The sequence below is a fragment of the Rhinolophus sinicus genome, chromosome 9, assembly GCF_057876585.1.
Source record: "Rhinolophus sinicus isolate RSI-liver-muscle chromosome 9, RSI-T2T, whole genome shotgun sequence".
NCBI classification, from domain to species: domain Eukaryota; kingdom Metazoa; phylum Chordata; class Mammalia; order Chiroptera; family Rhinolophidae; genus Rhinolophus; species Rhinolophus sinicus.
This window is the reverse complement of record NC_142509.1, coordinates 37,581,470-37,596,198: the sequence shown is the minus strand read 5'-3', so window position 1 is coordinate 37,596,198 and position 14,729 is coordinate 37,581,470. Positions and strand designations below refer to the sequence as shown.

The window sequence follows — 14,729 nt, the reverse complement described above, 5'->3', positions numbered from 1 at the left end:
CCTTAGCCCGAGCTTGTCTCCTCGAATGCAAAATGGGGGTGACAGCACCTTCCCCCGAGGCCGTAAGGTTAAGGGAGCAAACACAGCTCTCAGAAGTGCCTCACAATTACGTTTCGTTTTTATGTTATTACTTATATTGACTTTATTACACTTTGTTATATTACAGAGACTAGCTGTGACTCTTAGTTCAGGTTTCCTGTGATTTTGTCACTGGTCTGGAACCGGAAAGCGAGCTTCATGCAGCTGCCTCACCAAACTTTTGCAAAAATCTTTCCTTGGAACCATTTATCTGCGGAGGATAAGACACTACTTTTTCTCAGAGCACGTGCACGTCATCTGTAATCCCTACGGGCTTTTGGCGCTGGCGTCAGCGGGTACAGGGGCCAGGAAGCTTCCAGAGAAACAGAGCCCGGTCATGAAGCCACTGGTACCCTAATCTCTCCTCTCACTGGCACTTTTGTTTTTAACCTGCTATGTAATTAAAATTTATTAATTTGAAAAACTCAGAAGACGTGTGAACTAATTAAGAATCTAGCACTGGCTTCCGAGGGAGTGCCTGTCACTGTCACCTTGACATGCAAGCATCTCACGTGCTTTATGTGCCTCTAAGCTTTACACAGAAGCTCCAAGAACGGCTCGTGGGAGCTAATAATTTATATCTTCCATCGGCCGACAAAATAAACAAGGCAACGTTTTAGAGGAAATCCTCCTGTTTCCTCTGGGGCAGGGGCTGGGGAACAGGCAGGAGGCTCCTCCCCCGCACCCCACCATGCAAAGCCAGGATAGGCCAGGGCAGGAGGCTCCTCCCCCGCACCCCACCATGCAAAGCCAGGATAGGCCAGGGCAGGAGGCTCCTCCCCCCGCACCCCACCATGCAAAGCCAGGATAGGCCAGGGCAGGAGGCTCCTCCCCCCGCACCCCACCATGCAAAGCCAGGATAGGCCAGGGCAGGAGGCTCCTCCCCCTGTACCCCACCATGCAAAGCCAGGATAGGCCAGGGCAGGAGGCTCCTCCCCCCGCACCCCACCATGCAAAGCCAGGATAGGCCAGGGCAGGAGGGGTTGTCTGGGGCCCTGCCAGCCAGGCGATGCCTCAACTCCCCACGCGTGTCCCATGGCTGGGACCAACCCCAAGTCCTTGCGGCTGGGTCACACCCTCTCCAGCTCAGCGACACACGGAACAAATACTCTCCTAAGTGCTCCCTTAGTTCAGACTCTAAGGGTCTGAAAATACTTGAAAAATCTCAAGTCACCCTCAACATGACCTCACGGGCCCCGCAGGCGGAGAACAGACAGTCCCTGGAGAGAGGGCAGTCCCCACAGCCGCTGGGGGCGAGGCCGACGACGGACGGCCTGCCGCGGCCCTTCTCTCTTTCTCGTAAATCGCCCCGCTATTCTCATGATCAGCCACAGTTCGGGAATAGCCGCTCTGGCCGCAAAGGACACAGGTTCTTGTCCAACGAAGTAAAGCCGACACGACAAACTCAAACTCCAATTCACCAAAATGGTCCAAATGCCAACAGAACTGCTTCGCTGAAGGGAAGTCTGAGACCCTCATCAGGAGAGCGCAGTAAGGGTCCGAGTCAAGTACCTCCTGTCCCTGAAGCCAACGTCCCCACATAGTCAGAGCGACACAGACAGACAGAGAGAGACGGAGGGAGGGAGGGGCTCTGAGCACCCGCACAGCAGGCTCACCGGGAGCGCACCCAGCCCTCGTCCTGGAGCCAAGCTGTGCTGGACCTTACGGCCAGGAGCACCGTGCCAGCCGGCTCTGGGAGTGCCCGAGTTGATGCCGTGGCCCCTCTAGGATTCCCCACAGTGCCGTCCCTCCTGGTCCCTCCGCCTCCAACTGCACCTCACATGCCAACCCTGCTCGGGCAGCACCAAACGTGGCTTCACCTGTTGGCCATCAGCGTCTGCTCCCGTCTCCTCCGTCATCAGCCATTCTGCAGGCTGAAGGGACAGCCCGGCTCGTCTGTGTATTTAGACGGCTGTGTGTCTGGACGCACACACATGCACGCACACGTGCACGCTCACTCAGCTGAGAGCAGAGCAAGTCAGAGCTGTGATCCCGTCAGGGCAGACCTCCTCCCCCACTTAGAACCTAAACAAAGTGTGCAAACGGGGGCACCGCTTTCAGTAGATTCAAATCTAAGTAGATTCAAATGTTTCCACAGGCAGAATATAAAATGAGGAGAGACCAACAGCACCCCAGCGGCTCTTTAAACAGAATTAATTTTCTCATTAATACTTTTGAGAACACACTAAAACCACATTGAGGAAAAGCCAGGTGGACGTGCAGGGCTGGGCCTGCTTACCCTCTGGACACTGGTGTTTAGCAGAAGTTGCTTTATAATGCCACTTGGGAAGGGTTAAAAAAAAAAAAGAGAGACGGCAGGAAAAAAGGATGGCATTGCCAGGCAACGGGGACAAACTATATATAAAGCGTGAGCGAGCTCCCACATGAGTGTCCCTGAGTATGTGGGCTTGTGGGGAGACGACAGCGCTCTGGCCACCACTGCCAGGTGGCAGGAGACAGTGCCCGGCGCTGGCCTTACCGGGATGCCCTTGGTCTCCAGGATGAGGCTGGGCACGTGCCGGGCCGACAGGCCGATGCGGATGGCGTGCTGGATGCGCTTCACCAGGTCGGGCCGGAAGGCGTGTCCGGCAGCCATCTTCAGGAAGAGGACCACCCGCTCCTCCCTGTCCTTGTTGTACTGGGGGACGCAGAGGCTGTCTTCCACCTCCTCGAAGGCTTCCACTGCGGACAGGGGAGGGGCCACGCTCGTCTCAGCCAACCCGACCCACAGGGCAAACGCGGAGGCCAGGCACCCAGCTGGCCAGGGACTGCCCATCTCTCCTCCCAGCTCTCCCGGGAAGAACCCCGCGGTGGGGGGAGAGACAGACAGAAGGTCACCCACACGGAGGAGACAGACAGAGAGCGGGAGCGGGAGCTGGAGCGGCTGATATTCTGCAAGGAGGCCAAGTGCGGCCCGTACCTACTTCACAGATTGATTTAAAAACTGAAAAGGAAGTGAGCACCTGGGTGGGGACCCACAGGTGGGAGGAAGAAAGGCTGGAATCAGGGGATCAGGACTTCTCCACCCCAGCTGCAAGCAGCCCGGACATCAGTCCGAGGCTGACGCTGGCCTGAGCTGGGCATTCTGAAGGCCCGCAGGGGGGTGTGCTGTGCAGCCGGGAGGCCTACGCTGCTTTACATGGGTCCTGCCTGCGTGGTGCCTACGGCCTGCAGCAGTCATGCAGCCTCTGTGCTTCTGCTACTTCACCCAGAAGAGCAGACATTACTAAGGAACCCGAAGGAGATCAACGTGAGGAAGGGCCAGGGCGGGCCGGGCCATGCCACCTTCAGAGTCGCCCTGGGGGATCTGATGAGCCACAGGCAGTGGGGACAATGTATGTCCTCACTGCGTGTTCTCACGCCAGGCCAACGGGCCAGAGTCCTGCCAAAAGGGGAGCTCTTTGGAAGGGAGGCCGCTGGGCTCCGTGCTGGGACACCCCTTCCTTCCTGGATGCCCTGAGAAGAACTCAGGAGAAAGGGGACGTGCGTACCGATGTTATAGATTTCCGAGCTGCCAAATCTCACTCCATTGGGGTTGAGCGTGCCGTCACTGGAAAGAGAAATGAGGCTATGAACACACAGCAGGTCGTAAGCGGGCCACGTTGCAGAGGAGGCTGGGAGACAGTCACCCCCTTTCTACATGGCGACACAAGGCTCCTAATCCCGACCAGCCACCCCTCTCTTACTCTCTCTAACCTCAAAGCTGGACATCAAGGGAGTCCCCTTCGTGTGGAAACATCTGTCACCTCACTGCCCCTTCCTCCTGTACATGGGTCCCTCCCTCCCAAGTGTCGTATGGGACCCAAGACCCACACACCCCCATCCCGGAAGGGCTGTCGCCAGTGTGAACAGTCACTGGCTATGGGCCTCCCACCCAGCGCCCCTGACCCACCACTTTGGGAATGCAGACCAGGCCCTCAGGAAACTGGCATAGGAATGACACAGGAAGGGCCAGGGGGCGGGGGCACAGTCAGCCCAGCCACAGACTGAGCCCAGGACACAGGAAGCGCCCCCTCCCCTCCCCGATGCCTCCAGGGAAGAGCAGCCGATCGCAGACCCCTCACCTCCGGCCCAGCATGACGATGCCCCCGGTCTTGGGGTTGATCCTACAGTAGTCACCGTGTGCCCACACACCTGCAGGGAGGCAGAGGTGCTCGGTCACGCCAAGGAGAAGGGGCACTGACCAGCTGCCCCGACGGACGCCTGAGGCAGGCATGACAGCAACAGGACACTCGGCAATTCAGCAACGTAACTCTCATCACCAGATACAGTCATGGCCGACATGGGTATGGTACGGGCAGGGTCTGGGTGCTGGGGGCAGAATGAAGCCCAGTCCCTGCCCCCAGAGACTACAGGTCCAGTGCGGGCCAGTATACACCCAGCTGACACGCGCCGGCATGCGAGAAATGCTACTCCTGCACGCACCGAAGGGCCATGGGAATTCAGACGGTAAGACCAACCCCAGCCACGAGGCTATAAAGAGGGGGCCCAGGGGAGGTCAGTGGGAGCTGGGGAGGGCCCTATGAGGGGAGAGTGGGAAAGTGCAAACCATGCCATAGAAAGAGAGGGTGGTCTGGGGCAGCTGAGGGAGCTGGTCTGGAGGGCAGGGGCCACTCTCGGAACAGAGTAAACAGAAGCAGCGTGACCAGCCTGGAAGCTACTGCCAGCGTCCCAGTAACACTAAGCGTCCCAGTAACTAAGGCACCAGCCACATGGGCAGAGAGCGAACGAGCAGGTGAAACCCGGAGGACCTGGAGGACGGGGGAAGAGGAAAGAATCAAAGGCAACACTGACTGCAGAGCTGCCCTGCACCAGCCCCAGCTGGCTCTGGGCCCCTGCTGCTCAGAGGGAGGCCCTCACGGTGGGCACGACATAGCTCACATACCCGAGGGACCAACCCCCGGCTTTGGAAGTCACAGAAATCACCAGGAACAATTAAACCAGCCCGAGGCTCCTCCTGCTGCAGTGTCCCTGGGGCAGCCACACGCGGGGCCACTGGGCAAGAAGTGGCAAGAGCAAGCGTCCCCTGGCTCTGCAGTGACCCGGGAGTCGTCAGCCGCAGCAGCAGCCTGTTCAACCTGTGTCCACCCCTCCACAGCCAGGGACTTCAGACCCCACTACCTTCTCTGCCTTCTCTTCAGGGTCATTTGAGGAACGTTTCTCTCTATAATCTCTATTCTGCCCTAGTCGGTCTGGACAGCTACACACTGGCAGGATCCAAGGTGGGGCTTAAAGGCAGCGGCGGGCTAGACAGTGGAAGCCAAGCTATACATGGGGGCGGTCGGGGGGGGGTGGGGGGGGTCCTGCAACTCCCGTGTGGAGGGTGTGACGCTGAGTACAATGGCTTTCACATGGGACATGTGAACACGCAAGGCCCAGTAGAGAGACGCGCGGAATACGTGGCACAGTCTACCCTGACGGTCACCAGTGTTTTCTGATTCTCCACATGTGCTTTATGCAGAACCAGATTACCTTCTGAGAGACTGCAGAAAGCAAGTACTTAGTATAAATAACTCTGGGACAGAAGGCTTGCTAAATTATGAACTCCAGAGCAGCAATCACTCGAGCTTGCTTATGAAATAAGATAAGAGGGAGACAGGAATCGGAGCTTCCAATAAAAGCCTTCTGCGCCCTGCAGCAAGCAGCACTCGAGGGGGTGCCGTCTGCGTGAGCGACAGGCCTGGCAGGAAACCATGCCACTGCGAAGCACTCACTCCACCATCGCCGCAGGGCCTGGAGGACGGAGTGCGAGACAGAAAGGCAGAGTCCCAGCCACACGCCATCTTCCTCCGACAGGCGGACACAATCCTGAGTAAGGGAGCAAGCCCTCCAGCCTCACGCGTGCCACTGGCGGCTCATGCCGGCTCCCGTGGGGCCAAGGGGCCCAGGGCACACCAGGTGGTTAAGAGTAAACTAAACCCAGGTGATGGTTTCGTATGGCTTCAGTCTGAAGATGACAAGATACTGACTCAAAGTTCTTATCACCCCACTGGCAGAGGGAGCTGTGAGAGGCTTCACCAGGCTTCGGTGGAGGGTGGGAGGGGCGGGGCGGGGCGGGGCGGCACATCCAGAATTAGACCGAGAAGGCTCAGCCCAGGTGGGACTCAGGGCAGCTCTGTCTGCACCAGCCTACCTGGGAATTTGGAGAAATATGCCTTCCTGTACTTGCTGCCATTCTCGTCGTTCCAGAAGTGCGTGGGCTGGCAGGGGAACGGCTTGGTGCACACCAGCTCTCCACTCTCTCCCCAAACTGCTTTTCCTGGTTTGGAAGAAAGGAAGAACAACCTGAGATGCACCACAGCCACGCTCCCCAGCACACCTGCGCTCTCGCTCTTTCTTAACCTATTACCTATTATACTGAATTTCCAACATATGCAGACGGCTGATCCGCACCCCGTGCCATCACCCGTGTCACTGACAGCGTCTTACTCCTCCCCAGTGCCTTTCCCTCTCAACGCACTCCCCAAACCTCTCCCTGGAATGTTCTATTAATCCTGTGTGTGTTAACACTTTCGCTACATCGACGTGCATCCCTGAAGAGCATGCCCTGTCCCGTTGCATGCTTCTAAACTTTGCATAAATGGCACCCTACTGCGCGTGTCCATCATCATGCTTTGCTCTTCGAGCAAAACCTCCGGGTGACTCATTCATGTGCCACACACTCCAGTCCATTCGTCTTCACCATTCTAACCCTCCGTGTGTGATCACCTCCGTCCGTTCCTCCTGAGGATGTGTTTGCGTTGTTCCCCATTACAAGCCATGCTGCTATGAATATTCTTGCATGTGTCCCCCTATGCATATATGCGGGTATTTCTCCCCACAGTACATCACTGGGTACCTACAGACCTTCACCAAACTGCCTGCTAAAAAAGTCGTACTGAGTCAGTTTCTAGCCCCATGAACTTGCAGGCCGCAGAGGCCAACAGGGAGGGTGGGAGATCGTCCCTTCCAGTGACTCGGCCCTCGGAAGCGGTGAGCCAGCCGGTGCTTGTTCATCCAGCACCTTTCACAGGCCAGACAGAGTAGGACTGGAGCAGAGAACCGTCACCTCCACCGTGTCTGTGCAGAGGCTTCTGACTTTTCAAACTTCTCTCCCCTCGGCTAGCTCTCCAGCCCACAATAACCCTGACAGCGTGCATCTGAAACAGCAGCACCCCCGTCCGGGCCAGTCCCAGGAGAAACAGAGCAGACCGTTGGGAAGAAGGCAGACGTAAGGAGCAGAGCACGTCAGTCTGGGCAGCACAGGGAAAAGCCCTTGTGAAAATGACAACTGACATTCAGAAAGGTCTCTGGAGGAGAGACGAAGCGCTTTCTGCACCCGCCAGGCTTCCAGCCCCTAGCCAGCCGTGACCCGCACCCGTCACACAAATGGGGGTTGGCATCACCTCCCCATTCACTCCGTCAGGTTAAAGTAACAGCAGCTGCAGTGCAGACACGACTGCAGTATAAGTCTGTGAACTTGTGCAGTGCACACACCACACCCCAGGCCTGGTGTGGTGCTGGAGACACAAACAGGCTTTGCTGATTTATAGCCGGTGGCCACTACAAGCTACAAAGCAAAAGTCTGTCCTGAAACCAGCAGAGGGCCCAGTCCCCAGCTCCCCCATGGGCCTCGTCAAGGTCAGGGCATCAGGCTGGCCAGACAGTGAGGCTGCATCAACAGCGTCTCCAAGGCCTGGATGCCAGGAGGAAAACGGCCCGCCTGCGTGCCTGAGCCCCGGCTCTGTCCGTGCTCCAGCCCAGCACCTACTTCTCAGGTGGCAGGCTGACGGGGGCTGGGGACCGGAGCCCAGCAGCTGTTCAGCCAGGTTCGGAGGACATCAGTCTGCGAGTGAGAGGGGCTGCCCCGCTCAGACAGCGTGGTTCTGAAGAACCAACACTGCACAAACGTACACACACGTCCCTGTGCCTCCAAGGTCCTACTCACACCAGGTCACAGAAAAGAAACGCTGGCGAAGCCGTACCTTCCTCGTTCCACGCCTCCACGGCCATGCCCAGGTTCCGTGCCTGAATCTCCCCTTTGTACACAGGCAGAGAAGGATTCTGGCCCATGAAGCAGGAGACGATGTCGGTGCCCCCTGTGACAAGGATACGAGGAGCTTCAAACATCAGGAGACTGAGACGAACTGCTTATGTCCTGCCTTAGTGAGCAGCAAAGGAGAAAGACCCCAAAGGACAAATATCTACCCCTTTTTCTCCAGATAAATACTGAAAAATTCTCCAACAGGTGGAGCTGCTCTTCAGAAAGAAATGGAGGAGGTGATTTAGACACTGGAGTGAACCTCCCGTGTCTGGGTGGTTTCCTTCTGCCCGAGTCTCCCAGCTGGAGGAGAGCCTAAAACAATGACCTCTTGTGGTCACTCTGGAAGGTTCCCGGGAAATGGATGCCTCACTCCCTCAGAGCCACCCCACAGGTGTTGGGTCAGAGGGTGTGCACGCCTTGGGGGACCAGCTTGGACGTGTCCCCACCTCCTCTGACTCATGCAGGACTCCCCTCCTTGGCACCAGCACACAGGAGCCATACCTGAGATGGAGCCCAGGAGGACGCTGCTCTTGACACACTTGTACACGTACTCATAGCTCTGGGCTTTCAGTGGGGAGCCGGTGGACAGGATCGTGTGAAGCGTCTGGAGATTGTGGGATTCCACTGCGGCAAAGAATCAGCAAAAGGTTAAGACTAACGCCTTCAACCCAGCCTGCGTGCCGGAAACGGGTGACATGGCGGGTTAGGTTTCCGTGGCGGGCAATCAGGGACCAGACACTGACAGGCACACTCACCTGGCTTCATGTTTTTCTCTTCGAGCACAGACAGCCACTTGGCACCGGTCCCAAGGATGGTGATGCTGAGGGCGCAGGAGGGAAAGAAAACACCAGAAACTCTGCAAGGTTCTTTCTAAAATGAGTGGCTCATTTCTGACAAGTGTGCAAACTCCAAGACACATCATTGTTCTGGGTTAATACTTTATATTTAGTTGGAACAAGTCACAACACCTGCGTTTCCTTGGGTACAGCAGTGAAGGCCCTCACACGATTCCAGTGTGCAGAGCAGCGCGCTCCCTTGAAGCCTGGGCTCTATTTCCAACTATCCTTTCCACACAGACCCACAACCTGCCCAACGGCAGACTACTGTCTCTTGGGGGACCAAAGGAGACTACAAAATCAAAATTAAGAACCCTCAGATTCTAACTTCACCCGCTCACTGTCCAATGGCACTGACGGGGCAAAGGGTCTCCGGGAGAACAGGGACCACACTTGGAATTCTTGACCCACCCCCTGTCTCCAGTAAGCTCAGATTTTTACAGAACTTAGAAAAATGGCAGCTCTTCTCTTTTCGAACATTTAGAATCTACTCCAGTCCTGTAGCCCCACGTTCACGCTCAGAAAATGACACAGTATGTAGAGTATAAATCACTGTGTTTTCAAGGGGAGAGCGCTACTTAATATTCTGTCTCTCTTCCTTGGCTGAGGCAGCCTTGACATGTAAACCGTCTTCCTGGGAGTTTTCTCTTGGGGGTTCAGAGGCTGTAAAACCAAGGTCCCTCCTTATCTCTCTGTGCAGTAAAACCTCAGCCCTCACACCTGGGTGACGAGACCTGATGCTAAGAGACAACGAACACAGGACCCTGGGTGACTCAGGCCTGGCTGGGCAGGAAGTGGCTGAATCAACAGCAGGGTGGGGCCCCCTCAAAACTACTCTTCTCTTATTCTCTCACCAGGACCCCCTGCCACCTATAAGCCCACCACTAAAGCCTCAGGCACCTGTTCCTTAGAGATGCCTGTTTTGGGTTGGGGGTATTGTGGGGAGCAGGAAGCAGACACACTTCTCCCCCCGTCCCCCCGTGTTTATTTCATCAACTCAAATAACCTGATGAACTAACTGCCGACCACCTCCAAGGATTAAGCTGTCACCCCTCCGGGAATATCTGTATTTTAACAGACCAGGAACCCCATCGCCCTCTGACGGGAACACTGGCCCTGGACAGCAGTGACTGCCCCCGGCCACAGGTACAAAGATCTCCAGTCACCCAGCACCCCAAAATAACACGCGAAATTTATTCTCTCACACCCACACCCCCACCCCCACCCCCAAACAACACATGTACTTTATTCTCTTGTCCTCCACACCCGCCCAAACCGATGGCTCTCATGCTTCTAAAGAGGGTTTCAGTCCCAGGTGTGTATCCACGAACCTGGCCTTGGCAGTGGGGAAGGACCCTGAGACAGTACCTCCGGCCTGAGTCACAAACCTGCTTGTCTGCAGGGCTGGCAAGGTCTCCCCATCTATCTTCAGGGCTTACATAAGACAGTTTAAAAACACATTTAGTTCACGAAGTGCGGAACCCTTGTGTGGGTGCTCAGTGCTGCATATTTTTAGGGAGTACATTGGGAATCACCCCACAAGGAATGAGGCAACTTCTCAGCTCCAAAAGCACTGGGACCCCCCAGCCCCTCCAGCCCCTCCAGAGTCCTCCAAGGACCTGTGCAGACAGGTCACAGACAGCTCCTCCCAGGCCACCCTCCCTCACCTGGGGCGCCCCACCAGCCTACGACCTGGGCTCCCCGCGTCTGCCCTCCCCCACAATTCATTCTCCACACCGGATACTGAGCTTTAAAAATATGAACCAGACCTTGTCGCTCAAACGTTCCAACAGTGTCCTGTTTCACACAGGGAAACGCCCCCTGCAAGCACAACCTGGAGGTCTCCCCCCACCGCCACGGCCACTCTTCACATTCGGGCCATAAGGGGCCCCTTCCAGCTCCCCCCACACACCTGTCTCGGTCCCACCGGGGCCTCGGCAAGGACCACCGCCCAGTCCTAACATTCAGGCGCCAGCCCCAGTGCCATCCCGAGGGGCCTCCCTGATCCCAGACCTACAAGGGCACTTCTTTCTCTTCTCCTTACCTTCCCCATCCCAGTGCCAGCCCCATGAGGACAGGGATCTGCTCGCCGGGGCCACTGTCTGGCACAGAGCAGAGCAGACACCCAAACATGTGGAGGGTGTGGGAAGAACATGGCAAACGCCTGCCTAACGAGTTCACTGAAAAACGAGCCTGCTCACGCGCCCCGCGCTCCACCTGGGACTGCCGCACCAGTGTGCCCGGGCAGACGGCTCACAGGCACTTCGAGGCGTGCCCAGCGACTACCAAACCTGGACAGAACACCCCCGAGTTCCAACCCTAACCCTGACCACAAAATCCCCCTGGCCACATGTACTCCTGCACACCCACGTACACACATACACAGTCACACGCTTTTGCACGCGCACACACACACTAGAGCCAGGCTTACAGGTATTGAGGGGAAGAGCTTAGCGCCATCCAAATCCCCAGGGATTTGATTAACCTGCCGTCAGAAACAAGCTCATTAGGGAGAATCTTCCTGGCTAATAGTGTGAGCCAAATGTCAGGATTTAAATATTTCCCAGACTGGGCAAACTTGTATTTAAAATATTAATGGCCAAGGATTTTAAAACGTTAGCGGCTCCTTGCTTCCCCACTGTGCGCAGGCGCACACTTAACATAATGAGGCTGGTTCAGAGCGGGCTGACTCCAGGCCCCTGGAGCTCTCTGACGTCCCCATTTCTGAAAACGCGACCAGTAGGTCAGCGGTGGCCTGAACCGCAGTGCTGAGACTGTGTCCACCCATCATGACTAATTCATCAGCAGAGAAAGCAGCGATGAAACGGGGTCCTCTGCCAGTGTCTGAGTGACGATGAGGAAGGGAATGGGGGAGCAGAAGGGACCACGTCCTCCTTCCCCGTTCTTATGATCCTCGGGAGAGGCACTGGCACTGCCCTGTAACTGGCCTCTGCCTCTGCTGTTAGCATCCCCACCTGTCACCCAAGCAAAGGAAAGGCGGAGATGCCCTTCGCAGCACTGGAAGAACGGAAGAAAGCATCTAGGATCATACTAGCAAGGGTTAGAGAACACTCCAGGAAACCGCTGGCTGGCACTGAGGGGCAGCTGAGACGGCAGGGCTCTCCTCCTCGCCTCTGGGCTCAGCAGAAAGGCGGGTGAGAAGTCCAAACACTGGTACCTACCCTATCCTGTCGACCAGGTCCCACAGCACGTTGGGCGTGGGCACCAGGGGGGAGCCGTCGTACAAGACCACAGCCGCGCCCGTGGCCAGAGCAGACACCAGCCAGTTCCACATCATCCAGCCGACCTGGAACAGACAGAGGAGCAGTGTCAACCAAGCGCTGGCCAGCTCCGCTCGCCTCCATCACTCAGCCTCTCACATCCGCCTAAAACGGAGCCAAACGTCAGCAAGAAGTGCCCGTTTCAGATGCATGAGGCTTTGCCCAGCAATTTCACATCAGGAGTTTACCATCCAGCTGTTAAAGCTGGTTAGTCAGGGACCCAGCACGGATTGGCCTGGCCAGGTGGGGCCCGCAGAAACCACCCCCAGGCTGTGGCTGGCACCCGGCCTGCTCCATGGGAACATTCAACTGTCTGAGCCTTCACACACAGGATGCTTCCAGGAAAGTGAAAAGAGAAAAATGCCCCAGATTTTTGAGGCCTTCCACTGTCCCACACGCGAGGAGGGGGAGAACAGAGATCTGGGCTAAAGCCTAAAGCTGAAACACACCTGAATCCCTTGGCCCAAGTCCCCTGACTTACATCTGGGCACACAGAGATGAGGGCGCCTGCACACGGGCACACGTCGGGAGCACTCCAGGCTCCCCCTCCTATATCTGCCTGGGTCCTGGGTCTGTCCCCAGGGGCACAGCCGGGGTCCTGGGCATCCACCTCACAGGTTAGGGACGCACCTCCAGCATTCCATTTCCTGAGACACTCAGCCCCAAGTAAACATCCAGGAAATGGAGCTAAATCATCCTGGGACCTCTTGATATTTGCAGTCTTGGAAAAAGCCGATTCTGAGTTTTCCTGCCTTGTGATAAAGCACAGCTTCCTTTAACTTGACCTAAGCTTTCATCTTTCAGCGTTCAGTGAGGACAGGAATATCTCCAATCCCTTGAACTCAAGCTTTGGTCTGATGCATATTTCACACTGAGCGACGGAACTTGCAGGAGGCAGGACCATCCTGTTTCCCACCACAGTCCCAGCAACGTCTGGCACAGAGAAGGGACTCTAAGGACATCGGTCTCTGCTGTGTTCTGTTTGCTTTTTCTTGGCCACCTAAACCCACTGCCTTATTTGGGGAATGCTGCAGCTTTTGCAGGATTCCAGTGCAGATACCTCAGTGAGAAACACCAAGGTCAGACACTGACTTGGCCGGCTTCTCAGGCAGCTGGGACGTGACCTGTGCTCAGCCAGCAGATGCACCAGTAAGGACGCAGGGGAAGAACAGAGCTGTCTCATCAGGGCAGAGGCTCAGCGTGGTGGCAGAGTGAACCTCACGTCCACACACTGGGGCAAGAGCTAGTTGACTGCAGATTTCAGTCATGTGACTCTCACCCCTCACCTCTAGAGGCTCAAGGCACTGAACTGAGAGTCAGTGTCCTCGGTTTCTCGAGAATTTCCAATGCACTTGGCACTGCAGAGAGGACAGGCCAAAGTACTGAGCGCCCCAATTCCAGAGGGAGGCAGGGCCAGGGGGAGGCGGGACCGGAAAGGGAGGGCGGAGCTAGAGAGGGAGGCAGGGCCAGAGAGAGAGGAAGGGCTGTAGGGATGACAGAGAAAGACCACCCATCACAAGCTGCTCCACAAGCAGCCTGGGGTCTCGGGTGCTTCTTGCAATTAACACGTGTGATGGGAGAGGCCGAAAGGTAAGGAAAGCCCAAAGCCTGGCTGCCCAGAAGGAACCAAAGCCATCTGAGGCGGGAAGCAGGGGGAGGGGCAGCCCTCTCAGCCCAGCACCTCTCTTGGCGTCTCTGGGGCCGCTCACCGTGGTGTAACAGAAGATGGTGTCGCTGCTGGTCATGTTGCCGTGAAGAATATGTTCCTTCAGGTGCTGGATGAGGGTGCCCTGGGGAGAGGAGAGGCGCAGTGAGCGGCGCTGCCGGCTGGGACGCGCCCTGCACGGAGCCACCGGCAGACTCACTGCCCACGGGTCGCAGCAGTAAACCTCCGTTTTCCTTCCCCGAGGAAGCCGACTGTGCGCACCCTCGCCTGATGAGCGATGCTCCCATGTCACCCTGCCACCTGCCACCTGAGCGCTGAGAGCCACTGAGCTGGGGAGGAGCCTGTGATGGGCTGCTGCCGGCCTGCAAGCTCTGGGTACCAGGGTGTCAGCATCAGCAAGGGACCCAGCAACCTCAGGCAGACGGGAGTGAAGATTACCGAGGGGAGAGTCACCGGATAAGGTCAAAGGACGGGCTCCGTGCACCTCTCCCCTGGCAGCCTTGTCCCCTCGCGGTAGACAGGCAGGCGGCAGGACAAGGCTGTGGCCGGGACACACAGCACTGCTGCCTGCAGCTCTCTGCGGGCCTCGGCTCAGAGCTTGGGGACTCCCTGGCCAGGGCCCGGCACAAGATGCTGCTTTCAGCTCAAACCAACGCCCAGTCGGACCCCTGCCTCCCACCCCTACACACAGCCTATTAGTTTTTATTTTCATGTTTAATAAGCAGTATATTCACATGGTCCAGAACTCTCAAGCATACACCATGAGAAGCCTCCCTCCCCCAACCCCGCACCCAGGCCTCCCGAGGCAGCCGGTGAATGCGCTTCCTGGGGTTGTTTCCAGTATA

The 14,729-nt window shown here is 56.9% G+C and overlaps 1 protein-coding gene across 3 annotated transcripts in view; it reads right to left on the bottom strand.

The window, feature by feature from the left end:
- AACS (acetoacetyl-CoA synthetase) overlaps window positions 1–14,729 on the bottom strand; it is a 48,372-nt gene that overhangs the window by 1,354 nt on the left and 32,289 nt on the right. For all 3 annotated transcript variants that reach the window (XM_019748798.3, XM_088801087.1, XM_088801086.1), the window contains 9 exons: window positions 13,928–14,008; window positions 12,120–12,244; window positions 8,857–8,921; window positions 8,603–8,725; window positions 8,043–8,156; window positions 6,212–6,337; window positions 4,143–4,212; window positions 3,570–3,628; window positions 2,558–2,760 (listed from right to left, as the gene is read on the bottom strand). In XM_019748798.3, coding sequence (XP_019604357.2) covers window positions 2,558–2,760; window positions 3,570–3,628; window positions 4,143–4,212; window positions 6,212–6,337; window positions 8,043–8,156; window positions 8,603–8,725; window positions 8,857–8,921; window positions 12,120–12,244; window positions 13,928–14,008 — 966 coding nt within the window. The remainder of the gene's footprint in view (window positions 1–2,557; window positions 2,761–3,569; window positions 3,629–4,142; window positions 4,213–6,211; window positions 6,338–8,042; window positions 8,157–8,602; window positions 8,726–8,856; window positions 8,922–12,119; window positions 12,245–13,927; window positions 14,009–14,729) is intronic.